General features: G+C 44.5%; 1 protein-coding gene across 2 annotated transcripts in view; it reads right to left on the reverse strand.

Annotated features, from left to right (window-relative positions):
• ablim2 (actin binding LIM protein family, member 2) overlaps window positions 1-19,444 on the reverse strand; it is a 235,904-nt gene that overhangs the window by 58,629 nt on the left and 157,831 nt on the right. For both annotated transcript variants that reach the window (XM_030075915.1, XM_030075916.1), the window contains exons 8-9: window positions 18,153-18,211; window positions 7,060-7,137 (exon numbers count right to left, since the gene is read on the reverse strand). In XM_030075915.1, coding sequence (XP_029931775.1) covers window positions 7,060-7,137; window positions 18,153-18,211 — 137 coding nt within the window. The remainder of the gene's footprint in view (window positions 1-7,059; window positions 7,138-18,152; window positions 18,212-19,444) is intronic.

Consider the following 19,444-nt stretch of genomic DNA (forward strand, 5'->3'; position numbering starts at 1 on the left):
TGGGAAAGAGGGTGGTAGGACATTCTGAGTCAACTCATCTCAATTCAGTTTTATTTTTCATGTCTACTTTAACAGTCAGGCAAAAAATTAAGGATAGCCAACCTCCTCATCGAGTCTAGATTAGATACCAGACCCCTGTTCCCATTTACTCCTTAATAGTCTAGTAGCCAGCCCATAGAGCCCCATTATGAACCCGGAAATGTTGAGTACACCAAATTGTTATTGCAGAAATGTAAAGTATAAGTCCCCAGTATACAGAAACTGCCGGATGCTAACACAATGCTAGCACAATTAGCATAATCGTCCATATTGACAATATACCTTGCTCTGTGTGGCCAATTTCTACAATATTGGAGTGGTTTCAGAGGATGCTGAATTCATTTCTGACACTTTCAGACTTCAAAATGTTAATTTTAGAACATAGTTTGATTAATTTAGGCAGATTTTGATTAATTATACTTCAGAAATTATTTTCATGGTAAACACAATAATCTTACATTTCAGAATCACAAGAGCTCTTGTTCTTTGGTATGAATGTTGATAAACTATATTTGTTTAAATTTCTTGAGGTCTGGTCATGTTTTTAACGCAATGGGCTGTTGCAGTTAGCTGTTGTAGCTGTAATATGTAAGTTGTAAAGTAAGGGAGCATAGGTATATCCAGGCTAGTTGTAAAGTGCTTGATATAAACATTTAAAAATGTATGAAAAACCATTCTACTTAATCATTAAGGGGCTAGTTTCACTTACTAACATGTCTTTCATTAGCCTGGGTATATTCTATAATCTCTCTTCGAATATGAGCTTAGCCCAGACCCCTTGTCTATCATTGATGACAACAGCTCGGAATTCCAGTCTGCAATCCCCACCCATAAGATGTTGTCATTGTGGATGCATCCCAGCTCATTTATCACGGTTTGGCCATCATCTGGGACTGTGGCAGATCTTGCAGCCAGTATCGGACACCGGCTTAATTGTTACAACACCCAAAAGTTTGTCATCTTTCATAGATATTTGCAAGTGTCTACCAAGGACCATGAGAGACATACAAGAGCAGGAGAGAGCTCCACAGAGTACAAGCTCTCATTGACCACACCTCTACCTAACAGAGACAAAGGGCTCTAGTTTTGCAGACCTGGCGAGGCGCAAAATCCACTTGGACACGCCAACTGGGTGTGTCCAAGTGGATTTTGCAAGTTTGGCACGCCGTGCACCTTGGCGCAACTACTGCGCCGTTCCTCCTACCGGCGCAAGGGAGGAGAGAAGGCGTGGAGTGGGTTTGACACAGCCGATTCACTTTAAACCAATCAAATGAGCCCCTGTCCTCGCCTTTAAAATGCGCTGCGCGAAGGCGTAGTGGTAGTCTACACATTTGACATGGATGAAGAGAGCAGCCGCATCACACACGCACTGAGGCCAGTCTTGGATGCTGCAATGTTGCTGGAGCTACCTGCCATCCATCTGTCCACCCATCCATCTAACCACCCATCCATCCATGCATCTATCCTTAAATTTGTCTTCCTGAGTCCCCTGTCTTTCCATTACCTACCTGCCTCGCATCTCTTTTTTTCCAGCTCTGTCACCGTCTGTTAAAGTTATTAATTTTTATGAGCAAATATAAATTTTACTGTGAAGCCCCCATTTTTAATGAATGTTTTTACCTCAAAGGATAATCCTCGCAATATTCATATAAATAGCCTACATGTTTGTTTTGCAACTTTCGACTCCATCACTTACTGATGCAACAACACACTAGAGATTAAAACAAAATCCGGTTCATGAAAGCTTTTACATTCGCTGTTCTAAACGCCCAGTGTCTGGCAAGGAACCGATGCATTTTACATTTTCGATATGTGTAGAATCAGGGTTTCCGTTAGAAAAAATTGGCACAGGACAACGTGACCGGCAGGTTTTCAATTTACCGGACAAATGTTTGAAATTCCGGTCAAATATTATCTGAATTTACTGAGCTTAAAATTATATGCAGGCTATATAAGAATGATATCAAGGCATGTCAATTTATAGCGTAATCTTTTTATTGAAAAGCACGCTGTATCAAATAAAATTAGTGCTGTCAATTGACTCACGTGCGTAACGTCTAAAATAAATAAATAAATATTGCACAAGCCTGTGCTCTTTTAACATGAACGTTGCGTACAATTGCAACTACAATTTGCAAACAAAAAAACTGGCTCATATCATTTTAATAACACGGCGTGCTGCCAACTTGAAATCAAATAGATGCAATAAAAACTTAATTCATCAGCTGAATTAAAATCAAAAGCCTCAAGTGTCTCTCCGCAACTTGCAATGCGCATCAGTCTTGTGACCTTGTTCTCCCCCAGGCAACTTCGCTGCGCTGTTTTGATCCGGTTCTGCAGAAAAAAACCCTCTCTCTCCCTCTAGTACACCGGAGACAGGGATCACGCAGTCTATTTTTTTAAAATTACAAATAAAATTACGTGGAAATTGACTGTTTTAATAAAATTCAAATTGTGAATATTTTCACCGGACATTTAAAAATTACCGGACTTTGGCAGATTTTACCAGTCATAGTCCAGTGATTACCAGATAACGAAAACCCAGAGTGGAATATTTAAATATATATGGAAGAAAAACTGTGTAGTTAACAGGGGTAGCGCCAGACACCATAACTGGAAAAAAGACATCACTGTATGGGACACACTGTTTGACTGACAGGTGATCAGGTTGGGTTTCCATTACGCTGCCAAACGGTGCCAATCTCCTTTGATCTGACATCAGTTGTGACGGGAAAGTCGATATGGAGATACGTTTATGTGCTGACTGAGATAGTAGCATTGAATAGTGCTTTCTGTGGGTATTTATTGCATTGTTAATGTGCCTGACATTCTGGAAACCTGCCTGTGAGGTTGTGGTGACGTGTGCGCACTGCCCGCCTGTCAGCCAAACTTCCACTGTGCTGGCCCCGCTGCGCCTTGCGTCGAAAGTAGACGTGGTTTCAGGAGGCAAGCTTTTGGCGCACCTCGGCGAAGCCTTTTGGCACGAAACTGTCACTGCGCCAAGCTGAATCTGTCGACACCTCCCCCTGCTGCGCAACCACTCCCATCTCGGCGCAGATCCGTCTGCGAAACTTGGAAACCGTTCGCCTCGCGCGTTGCGCTGGTCGAAACTAGCTCTGCGCGGGGTGCGCCTCACTGCGCCACCCTGCGCTGCGCCGGGAAACTAGAGCCCAAAGTCTTGAAAAACAGGCGCAACAAACAAAGGCTGAGCAAGCTCCTGTGTACATTCAATGTAGGAAGTAATATCATGATGGTCAGTAAAGCTGACAATATCGTCATTCATGAAGAGGCCGACATATCACTGATACTTACATGTTAGATGCTGTCAGACATGGCGCTTCAACTGTTCGCATTCTCAGTGATGACACAGATGTCTTTGTGCTTATGGTTTATTGGTGTTGGAAGGCTGGTATCACAAGTAATGGAGAGATGGAATGGCACTGTCTCAGCATAAATGCAACTGTAGGGAACCTGGGTGAGCAATGTGGTTCCATTCTGTCCATGCTTGCTCTTTCGCGATGTGATACCACCTCATATCCTGTTGGGAAAGGGAAGTTGTCTGCGCTCAAGGCCATGAGAGTAGTACCTGGTAAGCTACTCCACAGTATTGGAGAGGCAGAAGCCACTGATTTACAGATAACAAAAGTAACGAAGGCTTTCATCCTGGCTCTGTACAATCAGAGGAACTCTGTAACCTTGGATGCGGCCAGGTATGACATTTACAGAAAGCGCAAAAAGCCTCCAGCACTGAAGACACTGCTCCTACAGAGCACAATATGCGCCTTCATGCAAGATGTGCCCACCTACAGGTGCTGCTTTGGTCAGCAGCAGACCAGCCTGATCCAACGGCTGTTGATATCACCTTGTTTGGATGGGACAAGAAGATGGGCCTAAAGGAAGGAGAGGAACTGATCATGCCCGCCCAGGATTCAAGTCCTGTTGCTCCTCCTGCTTTGTTAGATATTGTCAGCTGTGGCTGCAAAGTCAGGTTAAAACCTTAAAACCCTAGCCTGTACTAATTATTGTTCCTGCAAAGGCAATGATGGTATATGCTGCAACATACTCACACAATACGAAGAACACAAAGATAGGGATGAAGAGTCTGGAGATGATGACAGAACAGATGAGGATGATGAGGATGATGAGGAGGCATAGAAAAAAAGAGCAGGACTGCCTTTTGTTAATTTATTGTGAGGCATAGAAGATATGGCCTGTCAGTAACTGTGCTCAGAATTCTGCAAGAATTTGTTATCCAGTTGCAGGATCCAAGTTATTTCAAATACCCGCATTACTTTTTCCTCCAGAAACACATAACATTCAGCCTAACAAAGATTCATAGTTGATCCAAATAGCAATTTTGAATCTTCAGCTTCACTAAACCCTGAAAACAATGTATCAACATTCACACAAGAGCGCTCATGATTGTGAAATGTAAAATTATTGTTTACCATGAAAATAACCTAAAATTCTGCCTGAATTTAATCAAAATGTGCCCAAACTAATCAAACTATGTTATAGAATTAACATTTTGAAGTCTGAAAATGCCAGAAATGAATTAAGCATCCCCTAAAACCCCTAAAACCACTCCAATATAGAAGAAATTGGCCACACAGTGCAAAATATATTGGTCAAAATGGACGATTAAGTGAATTATGTTAATTGTGCCAATTATGCAAATTGTACAACATATGCAAATTAGCATCCAGCACTTTCTGTATACTGGGGACCCATACTTCACATTTCTGCAATAAAAGTTTGGTGTACTCAACATTTCTGGGTTCACCTAGTAGGGATGGGCGATACCACATTTTTAGGATTCGATACAATACCAATACTTTTTCTTGCATTTTCATCAATACCAATACCAATACCAATACCGATACTGATAATTTCTTATTGGCAGTTTTTTTCATTCAAAATATTATTACATTTAAGACAAATCACATGACAAATACAGACCATTTATACCACTTTTTTATCAGACACTTGGCACCTTGCCGTCACTTTGTCGAGTTGTGAAAAATAACACCACACCACGCTTCTTTTTCTGTCTGCCATTATTTTCTGTGTGTTCCTCCGGCTCCCGCATTCGAGCCACTCTTGCTGGCTGTGCTGTCGGGCCAACACTGTCGGCTCAATCATGTCTCAGGTTTCCTGTCACGTGACGCAGGGCAGCTCAATACGCCGCTAGGCACAGGGGTGTCTCAGCACATAGTAAGTGAAGTAAGCTATCTAAAACAGCTGAAAGTTATGCATGCACCCCCAATTCTTATTTGTTAGTATCAATATTTGTTTAAGGAAATTGATGCCAAATGAGTAGCGTGTGAGTATCGATATATCGATATCACAGGATCGATATGCACATCCCTATCACCTAGTTGGCTACTAGACTATAAGGTAACAGGTCTAGGGGGTTACACAACATTTAAGTCATGTTTTTCAACAAATCAAGCAGAACATAGCCACAGTCAGTTTTAATCTGGCAAGCTGCCTAGGAACTAATAAATGCATTATAGTAATAGGCTAAATGTGTTTTTCATTAGATAAAGCTTGATTTGTTATTATTTGCTTGCTATGTAACACCAGTAGCCTTGCATGCATCATTTATAATTCTAATAAAATATTTGGACATATTTGACATATTTGAATAACGGGATAATTTGCATATTTGGATAAAGTTGCATTCGTTGTCTGGTTAATAAATAGGTCTGGAAGATACATATAACATACCTATGTAATATCTTCCAGCTTATATTTAAAAAACGATAATAAACTAATAACCTTTTCAGGGGCGTAACTGAAATATTTTGGAGCAACCTCTGCTGCACCAGGACCATCTATTGCATTGGCCTCCATCAGATAGTCCTGTGTCCCTGGGAAACAGACTGTCAAACAGAAATGCAGAAAACGGATTTGCAGTTGAAACATAGTAGCGATACACCTTACAAGGAGAAAGATGTGAAAAACAAGAAAAAACAGAGACAATAAAATATTCTCAGTATAAGGTTGTCGTTTCAGACACTAATGGAGGTGGGCTGGACCTGGACCATTTTTTTGCCCTGGTATCTTGGCTGAAAAAAATTTTCAAAGAGGGTACATTTTAAAAAAAAAAAATTTTGAGAACAACTGTAATCAATGATACCAGCCTTCTGACCAACTAGAAGGTAACCTATAGCAGGGACCCACAAACCCATACCTGCGGAGGGGATTATGACTGATAACGTCCATTCATTGGAGTGATAACAGTTGAATCAGGTGTCAACATCACTCCAAACTGAAGTTATGAACAGGGATTGTTCAGTAAATGACAGTTTAATTAAAGAAGAAAAAAAATTAAGCTTGTATGTCAAACAGGCGGTTCTGTCTTTCATTCCTTTCAGTTGTTTTGCAGCAGAAAATCAGACTATAAAACCACATTAGTGATATGAAATTTGAATGTGATTGTGTTTTATCTATGGTTCAGATAAAGCAAATGCAGTCTAAAGGGTACAACTGTATTTGCAAATGTGTTTTTGGTTTCCTTTCAGCCTTATGGGATGGGTGGTGTTAGGAATATACAGTGACTACCAGAGAGTTTTGATGTATTTCAAAGTTAATTCATCATACTTTTCTCTGACTGAGGAATGACTTCAAAATTGCTTGACATAAATCCCAGAAGTCCCACTTGCCTACCATTCCAGGTGGGATGAAACAAACAAAACTACAGGAACATCAGTAACATATTGATGTCAAAATTCTTGTATTTGTGAAAGGCATCAAGCATTCAAACACACAAGAATTCAACCCTCCACAAGCAACCTTTGAAACCTGAGCAAACTGATTTGAAATTAGTAGAAAATTACATTACCAGAAACTGTATTTTAAAATGCTAACCCCCACCCCCTCATCCCCAAAAAATGTAAAAGAAACTGAAAAAAGGTGAATTTTGTGAAGTTAAACCTTTCCAAATTAAGTAGAATTTCAAAGATGTAATATGTGCTGTTTGCCCCCTAGTGTTCAACGGAGGAGGTGCAGGCTTACATAGATGACCCTGCTGGGTGAGCCAGAGGCGCTGGATGCTGGGACTGAGGTGATGCTCTCAGATGAAGTCCTGGTCACCTGAAACCCACACACAACACACTGCTAAATACACTGCACGGCAGTAGGACGGATGGCCAAACTCATCAATGTTTCCTCTTTGATGCATCACATCGATCTGCTACACACACACACACACACACACAGTGTACAGTACAGTGGGTCTATTAGTGAAGCTGTGCTGGCTGTGGATGATCAGCTAACTGTTATTGTAAAACCACACAACTCAAACACTCCCATTCAAACAAAAGGTTTGAATGGCCCTTGAACATCCAGTGGTTTTGTCAAGGAAGTTAGGAGTGGTCCAGTGTGGGAGGCAACAGCATTTGTTACCACATTTTGTTAAGTTACAGACTTATTCTAAAACGCAGTCAAAGGTGTGAGTAAAGGGGCTTTCACATAGCGCGTGGTTTGGGCGGCGCGCTGGGTACGGCGCTGCACTGCAGACTGCCGCAGAGTGGGCGCCAAGTACAGCGCCGAGGAGGGCGCACGCATGCGCGTTGTGCACGTATGTGGCGCTGGTTGCTATGTGACCGATACAGACGCTAGTTTTCCGTTCTGCCGCACTTTTTCTCTGGCGGACAATACAGGCTGTATTTTCTCATTTTATTTCACCTGTTAACTTTTGTGTGTGTGACTTCACATGGGATTTAATAATAAATGTATGACTATACTGCATTGTCTTTGCAAGAGTAGCCTAGTGCATATCCCATGATGTCGACACCTCCTGTCCGTTTAGAAAATCATTTGCTTCGGTTTACAACAGTATTGGTCTTTAATTGCAGAAAAAAGAAAAAAATCGTCTATTGTGGAAAGGAAAAACATATATCTCTGCCAATTTTTTAAACACACCTGGTATTCCTAAATTGTGGGATATCTCTCTCCATGCCTGGACTTTTTTAACGATATCACGGTATGACTGCAGTCTAGTGTCCCACAGCTCCCAACAGTGCCTTTCTGCCAAAATCCGCCTATTTTTTTCCGATTCCAATTTTCTCTCCTATTGGACGCGCCGAGGTGAGCGCTGTGTCCAAGTTAAAAAATTTCAACTTGGGCGCAGTGCCCTGTCCAGCGGCGGCACCTGTCCAGCGGCGGCGCCCTGTCCAGCGGCGGTGCCCTGACCCGCGGCAGCGCCAGCCTCACGCTGCGCCCTCCTCGGCGCAGAGCAGAGCGCCGTGGCGCCCAGCGACCACATACACAATGAATGGCTACAGCGCCGAGGTCAGCGCCGAGGTCAGCGCTGAGCGCGCGCTATGTATAACCTGCTTTAAGGTAGACCTATGGGCTCTATTTTCGCAGACTGGGAGAGGTGGGGGCGCAGCGCAGCTGTGCTTCGCCAACTGGGTGTGGCCAAGTGGATTTTGAAATTTTGGCACGCCGTGCGCCGTGGTGCAAGTACTCCGCCGTTCCTCCTACCGGCGCAAGGGAGGAGAGAAGGCGTGGAGTGGGTTTGACACAGCTGATTCACTTTAAACCAATCAAATGAGCCCCTGTCCTCGCCTTTAAAAAACTTTTACATGGAGGTCTACTGCCGCAGGCGGAGCGGAGCCGGCGTAGTGCAACTTTGGCTGACAGGTGCGCAGTGCGCACACGTCACCAAAACCTCACGGGCAGGTTTCCGGAATGTCAGGCACATTAACAATGCAAGAAATACCAACAAAAAACACTATACCACATAAATTTATCTCCATATTGACTGTCCCGTCACAACTGATGTCAGATCAAAGGAGATTGGCACCGTTTGTGCTGATTGTGAGGTTTGGTGACGTGTGCGCACTGCGCACCTGTCAGCCAAAGTTGCACTACGCCGGCTCTGCTCCGCCTTGCGCTGAAAGTAGACATGGTTTCAGATGGCGAGCTTTGGCCGCACCTCGGCGAAGCCTTTTGGCACGAAAATGTCACTGCGCCAAGCTGAATCTGTTGACACCTCCCCGTGCTGCGCGGCCACTCCCATCTCAGTGCACCTTGGTCTGCCAAAAGACGAAACTGTGCGCCCCTCGGGTTGCGCTGGTCGAAAATAGCTCTGCGCAGGGTTCGCCTCACTGCGCCACCCTGCGCTGCGCCAGGAAAATAGAGCCGTATGTGTTAACTGGGTATTTTACAGTGTGTTTGAACTTGAGGCAGACAATCAGATTTTCTCTTGGCCATTTCCATAACATTACAGTGGTGGAAAAAAGTTTTCGGACACCCCATGCATGAAATATTGCATCACTCTTATGTCTTCAAGTGCAATTTCCTTTAGTACAGTCACAGCCAAAATACTAATCAAATCCTAAAAAAGCCATTAAAAACTTAAAATTGATTGGTTCCATAAAAATACATAAGAAATTTTGAGTATCGGGTCATTTTGGTACCAGTGATGAAGGTCTTTTTATTAAAAGACACAATTTTTGTTGCCAAGCTTCATGTCTATATAAAGCCAGCACATTTGAAATTTCTTCAGACACAAAAATGGCTAAAACAAGGAACCTAACACAGGAAACACGCCTGAAGATAAAGATTCTCAGCCAGGAAGGGTACAGCTGCCGCCAGATAGCCAGGAAGTGCAGATGCAGTCCTTCAGCAGTTGGATACACTCTGCAGAAATACAGACGAACCAACAGCTTGGAAGACAAACCAAGATCTGGGCATCCAAGGGTTTCTTCAGCAAGAAATGACCGCATTCTGATCCAAATGTGCAGGCAAAACCGCTGAATGACATCACAGGAGCTTCAGCAGCAGTGGTCAAACCAAACTGGTGTCCAGTGTTCCACCCGCACTGTACGTGGCCGACTTTTAGATCATAGCTTACAAGTCCTACAAGGCTATCAAGAAGCCCCTGATCAATGAGAGACAGAGGTTAGCCTGGTGTCGTTGGGCCCAGGCACACAAGAACTGGACAGCCAGGAAATGGAAGAAGATTCTGTGGTCAGATGAGTCCGGTTTCCAGCTTTATCTTCCTCCTACTAATGTAAGGGTACGCAGAAGGCCAGGCGAAGCATTATCTGGCAAACCATGGCAACGGCGGCGCATACAGATGCAGCAGCTGGTGACTCCCTCTATTTTAACATAAAAATGCGAAAAAGGAGTGATTCTCTCGCTTTTATTGCTGGGAATCGTATTTCTTATGATGGTGATACGCTCTTCAGTATCGGAGGAGGAGGTGCAGTGACTGGATTGAGTGCAGCTGACCTTGAAACGATCTCTGCTCTCGGCATCTCGGCATCTCAAGATCCGACATTCAAAAACATACAGACCAGACGTCATCGCAAGCGGTGTAGTCGACCCAGAAAGAGAGGGAAACGAGCCGGGTTAAGACTCGGGCTAAGAAGGCTTGGACCCAAGGCTGTCCCACTACCCAGCCTACTCCTGGCAAATGTCCAGTCGCAGGAAAATAAAATGGATAAGATAAGACTCAGGCTGACCCAGCAGAATGAAACCAGTAACTGCGGTGCTCTCATCCTGACAGAGACGTGGCTCCATGAAAACATACCGGATGAGGCTTTAAAACTGGACGGGCGGAGCCTGTTCCGGGCCGACAGAACACAAGACTCCAGTAAGATGAGAGGGGGCGGACTCTGTGTGTACATCAATGATGTTTGGTGCACAGGTGCAGTCAGAGTGGATGGAAAATGTTCACCTGATGTTGAATTTTTACTGCTGAGATGTTGGCCATATTACCTGCCTAGAGAATTCACCAGTGTGTTTGTTGCTGCTGTTTACATTCCACCAGATGCAAATTCAAAAAATGCACTCCAGGAATTGTATGAGGTCATCAGCAGTCACATGGCAAAACAGCCAGATGCTGTTGTTATTGTTGCTGGGGATTTTAATCAAACAGACCTCAGAACTGTTCTGCCAAGATTCCACCAGCACGTCCACATCCCCACCAGAGGAAACAACACACTGGACCATGTCTACACCAATGTTCCTGGCAGCTACAGAGTCCTCCCTCGTCCTCATTTTGGCCAGTCAGACCACATCTCCCTGCTTCTCCTGCGTACTTACATTCAGCTGACAAAAAGGGTCAAACCAACTGTAAAAACAGTTAAAGTGTGGACAGATGAAGCTACAGCAGCTCTACAGGACTGTTTTGAATGCACAGACTGGCAGATGTTCAAAGATGCTGCTACCCAGGAGAACCACATTGACCTTGAAGAATACACATCATCAGTGACATCATACATCAGCCAATGTGCTGATGATGTGGTAAAAATAAGGACAGTTAAATCATTCCCTAATGAGAAAGCCTGGATGAATGGAGAGGTGAAAGCTCTATCTAGAGCCCAAAAAGCTGCCTTTAAGTCAGGTGACAAAGAAGCCTACAACACTGCCAGAGCAAAACTGAAAGCTGGCATCAAGGAGGCAAAGCGAAGGTACCAGCAGAGACTGGAGAGAGACCTCAACACCAGCAACAGCAAAGACCTGTGGCAGGCGGTCAAAAGTGTGACAGGCTACAAAAGCAGGAGCGCTCCCATCATGTGTGAGGCCACGTTACCAGATGACCTAAACACATTTTATGCTCGCTTTGATCTCCTCAACAGGGAGTCAGCTGTAAAGTCTACTCCGCCTCCAGAGGACCGGTCACTGGCAGTATCCACAGTGGATGTGAGGAAAGTCCTGCTGAAAGTGAATATGAGTAAAGCTGCTGGGCCTGATAACATCCCTGGCCGTGTACTAAAAACAACCAGCCAGCCAGCCAGCCAGCCAGCTAGTACATGTCATTACTGACATTTTTAACATATCGCTGTCACAGGAGAGTGTTCCCACCTGCTTCAAGACAGCCACCATCATCCCTGTGCCTAAAAACTCTGCAGTGTCAAATCTAAATGACTACCGCCCTGTGGCACTCACCCCCATCCTGATGAAGTGCTTTGAGAAACTGCTTCTCCAGCACATAAAGAACAACATCCCTGCCAGTCTGGACCCTCAGCAGTTTGCATTCAGAACCAACAGATCCACAGAGGATGCCATCTCCACCTCTCTCCACTCAGTCTTCATTCACCTTGAGAAAAGCAACACCTACACCAGAATGCTGTTGATTTCAGCTCAGCTTTCAACACAATCTCCCCCATGAAGCTGATTGGAAAACTGAACACTCTGGGCATCAGTACCACTCTCTGCAACCGGATACTGGACTTCCTCACAAACAGACCCCAGTCAGTTCGGATTGGCAGTCTCTCGTCCTCCACTCTAGTGCTCAACACCGGAGCTCCCCAGGGCTGTGTGCTCAGCCCCCTCCTGTTCACGCTGTACACCCACGACTGCAACCCCCGACATGGAGAGAACTCTATTGTGAAGTTCGCAGATGACACCACCATCATCGGCCGGATTTCCAAACAATGATGAGTTTTCATATCGGGAGGAAATCAACCATCTTGCAGAATGGTGCACAGAAAACAACCTACTGCTCAATGTCAGCAAAACCAAAGAGCTGATAGTTGGTTTTAGAAAAAAGGAGGCAAAGACATGCAACCCTGTCTACATCAATGGAGCTGAGGTGGGGCAAGTGAGCAGTTTCAAGTTCCTGGGAATCAACATAACAGAGAACCTGTCATGGACTTCACATATAGATAGATAGATAGATAGATAGATAGGTACTTTATTCATCCCGAAGGTAATTCGCAGTTTTTCAGCAGTATCCACAGATTACAGATTAAATAAATAAAAAATAAAGAATAAGATCTAAATACAACAGAATAAGATCTAACTACAACCCAGTGTGCAAAAAGCAATGTGCAAAAAAAACGTGTGCATAGGTGTATAAATGTGCATAGAGGTAGGTCAATGTGCAGATTTAGAAGAAATATACAGTATACACAGTTGATAAATAGCAGTAAGCAATATAAACACTATAAACAAGGAATATAAAAAAATAGAAATATGAACAATTTAAACAGAAGTATGAACAATTTAAACAGCAGAGGAAAATAACCTAACCTGAGGAACACACGCTCCAACCGAGATTCAGGGTTAGTGTGAAACCATGAGACCAAGACCGTCGACAGAACCTGACGCCCCGTACTGGGATTCAGGAACTGTCAGACTTGATCGAGCCTTATGGAATCACCCCTTCCCCTCCAGTCTTTACATGTTATCTACCAGTAGTGCAGTATGTGTATAATGAGAGTTATTTCCTCTGGGTGGAGTTAAAAAGCCGCATGGCGTGGGGGAGGAATGATTTCCTCAGTCTGTCGGTGGAGCAGGACAGTGACAGCAGCCTGTCACTGAAGCTGCTCCTCTGCCTGGTGGTGGCGCTGTGCAGTGGATGCAGTGGATTGTCCATGATCGACAGGAGCCTGCTCAGCGCCTGTTGCTCTGCCACAGATGTCAGGCTCTCCAGTTGTGTGCCCACAACAGAGCCCGCTTTCCTCACCAGTTTGTCCAGTCGTGAGGCGTCCCTCTTCTTGATGCTGCCTCCCCAGCACACCACCGCATAGAAGAGGGCGCTCGCCACAACAGACTGGTAGAACATCAGCAGCAGTTTTTTGCAGATGTTGAAGGACGCCAGCCTCCTGAGGAAGTACAGTCGGCTCTGTCCTTTCCTGCACAGAGCCTCCGTGTTGGCCGTCCAGTCCAGTCTATCATCCAGCTGCACTCCCAGGTATTTATAGGTCTGCACCATTTCCACACAGGCACCGTTGATGCTTACGGGCTCCGGGTGAGGCCTGGTCCTCCTGAAGTCCACCACCATTTCTTTTGTCTTGGAGGTGTTCAGGTGGAGGTGGTTGGAACTGCACCATGCTACGAAGTCCTGGATGAGTTTCCTGTACTCCTCCTCCTGTCCACCGCTGTCTCTGTGCCCTGGTTAAAAAAGCTCAGAAATGGGTGTATTTCTTAAGGAAACTTAAGAAAGCAAAATTCCCACGCCAAGTTCTTGTCAACTTCTACAAAGGAGCAATTGAAAGCATCCTGACTGGAAACATCACAAACTGGCATGGGATGTGCACGGCCCAGGACAGGAAGACTCTGCAACGAGTGATTAAAACTGCCCAAAACATCATTGGCACCCATTTACCAAGCCTCAGTGATATCGGGGAGGTGAGGTGCCTGCGCAGAGCCAAAAGGATCCTTAAAGACCACACCCACCTCAGCCACAGCCTGTTCACCCTGCTGCAATCACTCAAAAGATACAGAAGTATCCGCTGCCGTACCATCAGACTACAGAGCAGCTTCTTCCCTCAGGCTGTGAGACTACTAAATGCACCATCTGCACTTATCCATGTTTAATAATTTTATTTTCTATACAATCAATTAATCAATCATGAGGGAACCACACTTTAATTTCATTATTCAACCTGTTGTATAATGACCATTAAACTTCCTTGTATCCTTGTATCCTTGTATCTCCAGCATGTGCAGTACCTACTGTCAAGTAGGGCTGCACAATTAATCGAATTTTAATCGTGATCACGATTTTGGCTGCCACAATTAAATGAGCCTGATCGTCGGCGATATTTACATTTAAAATGCGGGCTCTGCTGCGTATCTAATCAAGCACTTTCTCAGCCAGTAGTCAGCCAACCACCAGGGGGCGAACGCATGGTTAGGGCTTCATTAAGCTGCCTAAATAACAAGCGAGCGCACCCTGCAGCGGCAGCCTCAAGTTACTCGGTGGACTGATGAGTGCGAGTCATGTCGGGAGAAGAAGGTAGGCTACGGCAGTTCCTGCAACAAGTTCCCTGTCAGAAAGGCTACTCAGGGCCTGCTCACATAGGGCCATTTGCTGCGTATCGTACTGAAGCAAAAATGCCTCCCTCTCCAGTCCCTGCCTGGCCTGCACTCATATTACCTAAAGCCCAAACGCGCCCAAGCGCGATTGCCCCTGGTATACACGTCATCACGTTGAAATATGACAACAGGCATGGTCCGACGTCATCATAAATCAGTGTAGTTCAAATACATTCATTATATCTTCCTTTAACTAAAAGACATTTTTATTTCTTTTAATCAGACATAGGTTAAGGGATGTTTATTTACCTTGACAGTTTCGGAGGTAACTTCCTCCTTCAGAAAGGTCCAACTGACAGCCGGAGCGGCATGTCAGCTGGCTGCTACATTCAACTGGATGGCTGCGCACACACTGCAGTGCTGCGGCCGGCCCACCGCGCCCACCTGGTCAGGCCTGCCGGATCTGACAGGTGTGCGGCGCACACAGACTGCCATATATACCCTTCATCATCAATCAACTTTTGTTTATACACGGTTGCAGCAGCACAATGGACAGCAACACAGGGAATATGGTTGATTATTGATTGCGCAATGCGGCCATTCGCCGGTAATCACAGTGCACATTAAACGATTTTGCGGAGGCAGGAGGAAAGTTGCATGATTTACGTTGTATCCACGTTCGCGCGTGAGACTACTGTGAGACTACTAAATGCACCATCTGCACTTATCCATGTTTAATAATTTTATTTTCTATACAATCAATTAATCAATCATGAGGGAACCACGTTCGCGCGGTGCGTGCGTGACCGTGCATGTGCTTGTGCATGAACACCCGTATCGTACTGGAGCACACCCCCTCCAATCGTGCCAGAGTGGGGGAAGTGTACTGTATTCAAGCACAGAACGGAGCATCACACTAGTCAAATAATTTTATTTTTTTTTATTATTAAGCATTTATTCTTATTTAAAGTTTCATTTTGCACTGAAAACTGTTCATATATTGTTTGTTTAAAAGTAGTGCAGTAAAAATACAGATGCTTTCCCTAACATGATGAATAATCGTGATGAATAATCGTGATTACAATATTGATCAAAGTAATTGTGATTATCATTTTGGCCATAATCGTGCAGCCCTACTGTCAAGCATGGTGGAGGCAGTATCATGGTTTGGGGATGCATGAGTGCTGCTGGTGTTGGTCATCTCGCTGTCTGTGATGGCACATTGAACTGTGCCAGGTATTGTACCATTCTCGAAACCCACATGCTCCCTTCTGCGCGTGCACTGTTCCGTCGAGGTAAAAACTGGATGTTTCAACAAGATAATGCCCCTTGCCACACATCCAAGGCCAGTAGAACTTGGCTGCAGGAGCACAGTATCCAGGTCTTAGAGTGGCCAGCTCAATCCCCGGACGTGAGCCCCATTGAAAATCTGTGGTGGATTATCAAAAGGTCTGTTTCAAAGCGTAAACCAAAGAATTTAGAAGAATTAAAAGCAGTAATTCAAGAAGAATGGGACAAGATTACCCCTCAACGGTGTGAAAGGCTCGTGGGGAACATGCCAGCCAGGATTAGAGCTCTACTACGTGGACTACTAAGTATTAATTTGATGATGTGATGGTTTATTCACACACATTTATGAACACATTCTCTGTTATTTGTTGACTTTGATACCGACAATGTTGAGAACTGACACATTTAAACTGTCAAGAATTTGGTTTTGTTAGTTTTTCTTGTAAACAATAAACAAGAAAATATAATTTGTATTTGTTTGTATCTGCCACACCTTTTGAAACACAAAAAAGATTTTTCCACAAACATTTCATGATAATATTTGAGATTGTGTAAAATGTTAAGGGTGTCCGAAAACTTTTTTCCACCACTGTATAATCTGATGATCACCATATTATGCCATTGTGAACCAACTTTTTATCAGCATGTTCCTGCATCATCAGGCAGTGACCAGTCCAATCCAATCCATGACAGCTCTGTGTCATGACCAGTCCAACCACCAGTGTGTGTGTGTGTGTGTGTAATAGAGGGCCTGGGCCTGTGGCTGCTGAACATGACAAAAATATAGCAGTGAGGTGTCAGGAGGGGTCAACCCATGCAGCAGCTGGTTGTGGATGGGGCTGGGTGGGGTTTAGGTGGGTGTGGGGGATAGGTGTACAGAAACACCAACCTGTTGCTCAGGGACGTCAGTGAGCTGTATCCGGACCTGCTTCTGGGGAGGAGAGGGCTTAAGATGAAGAATGAAGAAGGGAGATGGCGGGAGGAATGGACCTGGGTTGGAGGGCTGCAGGGTTCTGACTCTCATGTTAAAACCTAAGGAACTGTTTGTCGTGTTGCGTAGAAAACCTGATGCCTTCTAGAACAACTCTTTGTCGAGCAGTGGATGATACAGACAAAATCAAATATCCCTGACCATGTAGCTCCTTATCAATATTATGAGGATACTGCAGACCATTTTGACTAGACAACTGGGGGTCCTAGGCAAGAATCATTTTGGGGGCCCTTGCATTTTAGTATGAATAGATGAATGCCAGTTCAAAAAAATGTTTTTTTTTTTTTAGTTTTCATACAGATTTAAACTAGCACCAACTACATTTCTGCAGCTTTCACCATTCACCAAAACTCTTAGGCCTTGTTCCCACCTGGTATTAACGTCTATCCTGAAAAATCCAGATACAAGCTGTCACCTCTAGGTGCAGGTGTAAACAGCAGCAATACGTCCTCAATGCATCCTGAGTGATTGGAACTCAGGACACATTCGGAGGTGGGCTGGAATGCTTGTGTCTGCATCCCATTAGAGGTGTAAACAGACATGTCCCAGGACGCATTGAAGGACGGCCTACTGACCTGACGTCCTCTGTCAGCCAGACTGCAAACTGCAGACTGTTATGTTATGTTATGTTGTTATGTAAAATATGTATTAACAATGCAGGTTTTTCGCTTCCATATAAAGGTCAGAGGTGGCAGAGAGGTGATTGGCCATTTGCGTCCACTTTTTGTGACCGGTAGATCCAGATCATGTGATCTCTCAAGCAGCTGAATTTTCCTCAACTACTTGCTGGTGCCTTGGCTACTTTGTTGCTTAATGTTGCAACTTTCCAGACCACCAGACCACTCTATTTCTAAACAGCAGCTTGAAACAAGCATTCATCTCAGTTAGAGAATTCTGTGAAGACAGGCATACAATTACACAAAATCAACAACAGAAATTTTCCTTTGTGGGTTTGTCAACATGGGACTAAATTTTGTCAGACGGGTACAGAGTGTTGTCTATGGCGTTTGAGAAGCTCTGTTATAGTATTCCCTGACAATTATCAATTCATGGCACATCAGTTCCCCAGTATATGCAGTATTGTAAAGAACTGTTGTCTGCTCACCTTGCTCTTTTCTTCCTGCCGGGCTGCCTGTCTGCAGGGAGGGTGCCAGATAGACGATCCTGAAGACAGGGAGAGAGGGACAGTTACAGAGACTGCATGGTCACTCCCAAAATGTACCAAAATGAATGCCACTATCTGATGAGGTCAATAGTTTTAAAGGACCATACCACTGATTTTGCATGTTTCATTACATTGTTTAGGCCACATTATGTCTTTTAAGACTCTTTAGCTGTGACAACATGTTTCAAAACAACCCAGTAACAACTGTACACAGGATTTGTTAAGTCATGTTATTGTAAGCATTCCAAATACTGGTACTGGGGACACATCAACACATTTATCTACAAAGCAGTAACAAATCATAGGCATCAGCAGTATCAACTAACCACACTCTATACACCTTATCCAGAATTGTAAGCAATTTCCATTTTTAAGTTTGTCAAAACATACACAGTTTTTGAAATTTGAAGAAACAACAAGTAATCTTTTTGTTTTACTAACAACCACAAAAACTGTGTTGCAAGGCAATCTTTGTGATGTCTTGCTCTGTATCTTAGGTCATATTTTACTGTTCATTATGTCATTCACTCATGCATTCATGATTTTATTTTGCTTTACTCACTTTCCCTCTTGTTCCATATAACTTCACTTCCTGCCCGTGTGTGTGTGTGTGTGTGTGTTCCCGCCACTGTGATTGTGCAGCCACGCCTTAGTCTGTGTATATAGGCTGAATCTCAATCTCCTCCCTAAGCCCTGAGCCCTGAGCCCTCACTGACTTAAGTAGCTGCACCTGGAAAGTGACTGAGAGGCCACTCACACTGGCAAGTTTGATCCGCGCCCAAGCACGATTGCCCTTAAAATCCGGATTCTTTGACCAGTGTGATCGCTCCGTATCGTGCTTGAATACAGTACACTTCCCCCGCTCTGGCACGGTTGGAAGGGGTGTGCTTCTGCACGGTACGGGCGCGTACATGAGCACATGCACGGTCACGCACGCACAAAAGTCGGTTTATAATGAAAGTACAGCAGTCTGTGTGTGGAGATCCGGCAGACCTGGTGCTGGCCGGCACCGCGTCGGCACCGGCCGGCACTGGCCGCGACACTGCGCGGTGTGCGGCCACCTGGTCACCCGGTCTGCCGGATCTGACAGGTGCCGCTCCGGCTGTCAGTTGGACCTTTCTGAAGAAGGAGGAAGTTACCTCCGAAACTGTCAAGGTAAATAAACATCCCATGTCTGATTAAAAGGACCAAAAACGTTTTTTAGTTAAAAGGAAGACATGCTGTATTTGAAC

The sequence above is a fragment of the Myripristis murdjan genome, chromosome 18, assembly GCF_902150065.1.
Source record: "Myripristis murdjan chromosome 18, fMyrMur1.1, whole genome shotgun sequence".
NCBI classification, from domain to species: Eukaryota; Metazoa; Chordata; class Actinopteri; order Holocentriformes; family Holocentridae; genus Myripristis; species Myripristis murdjan.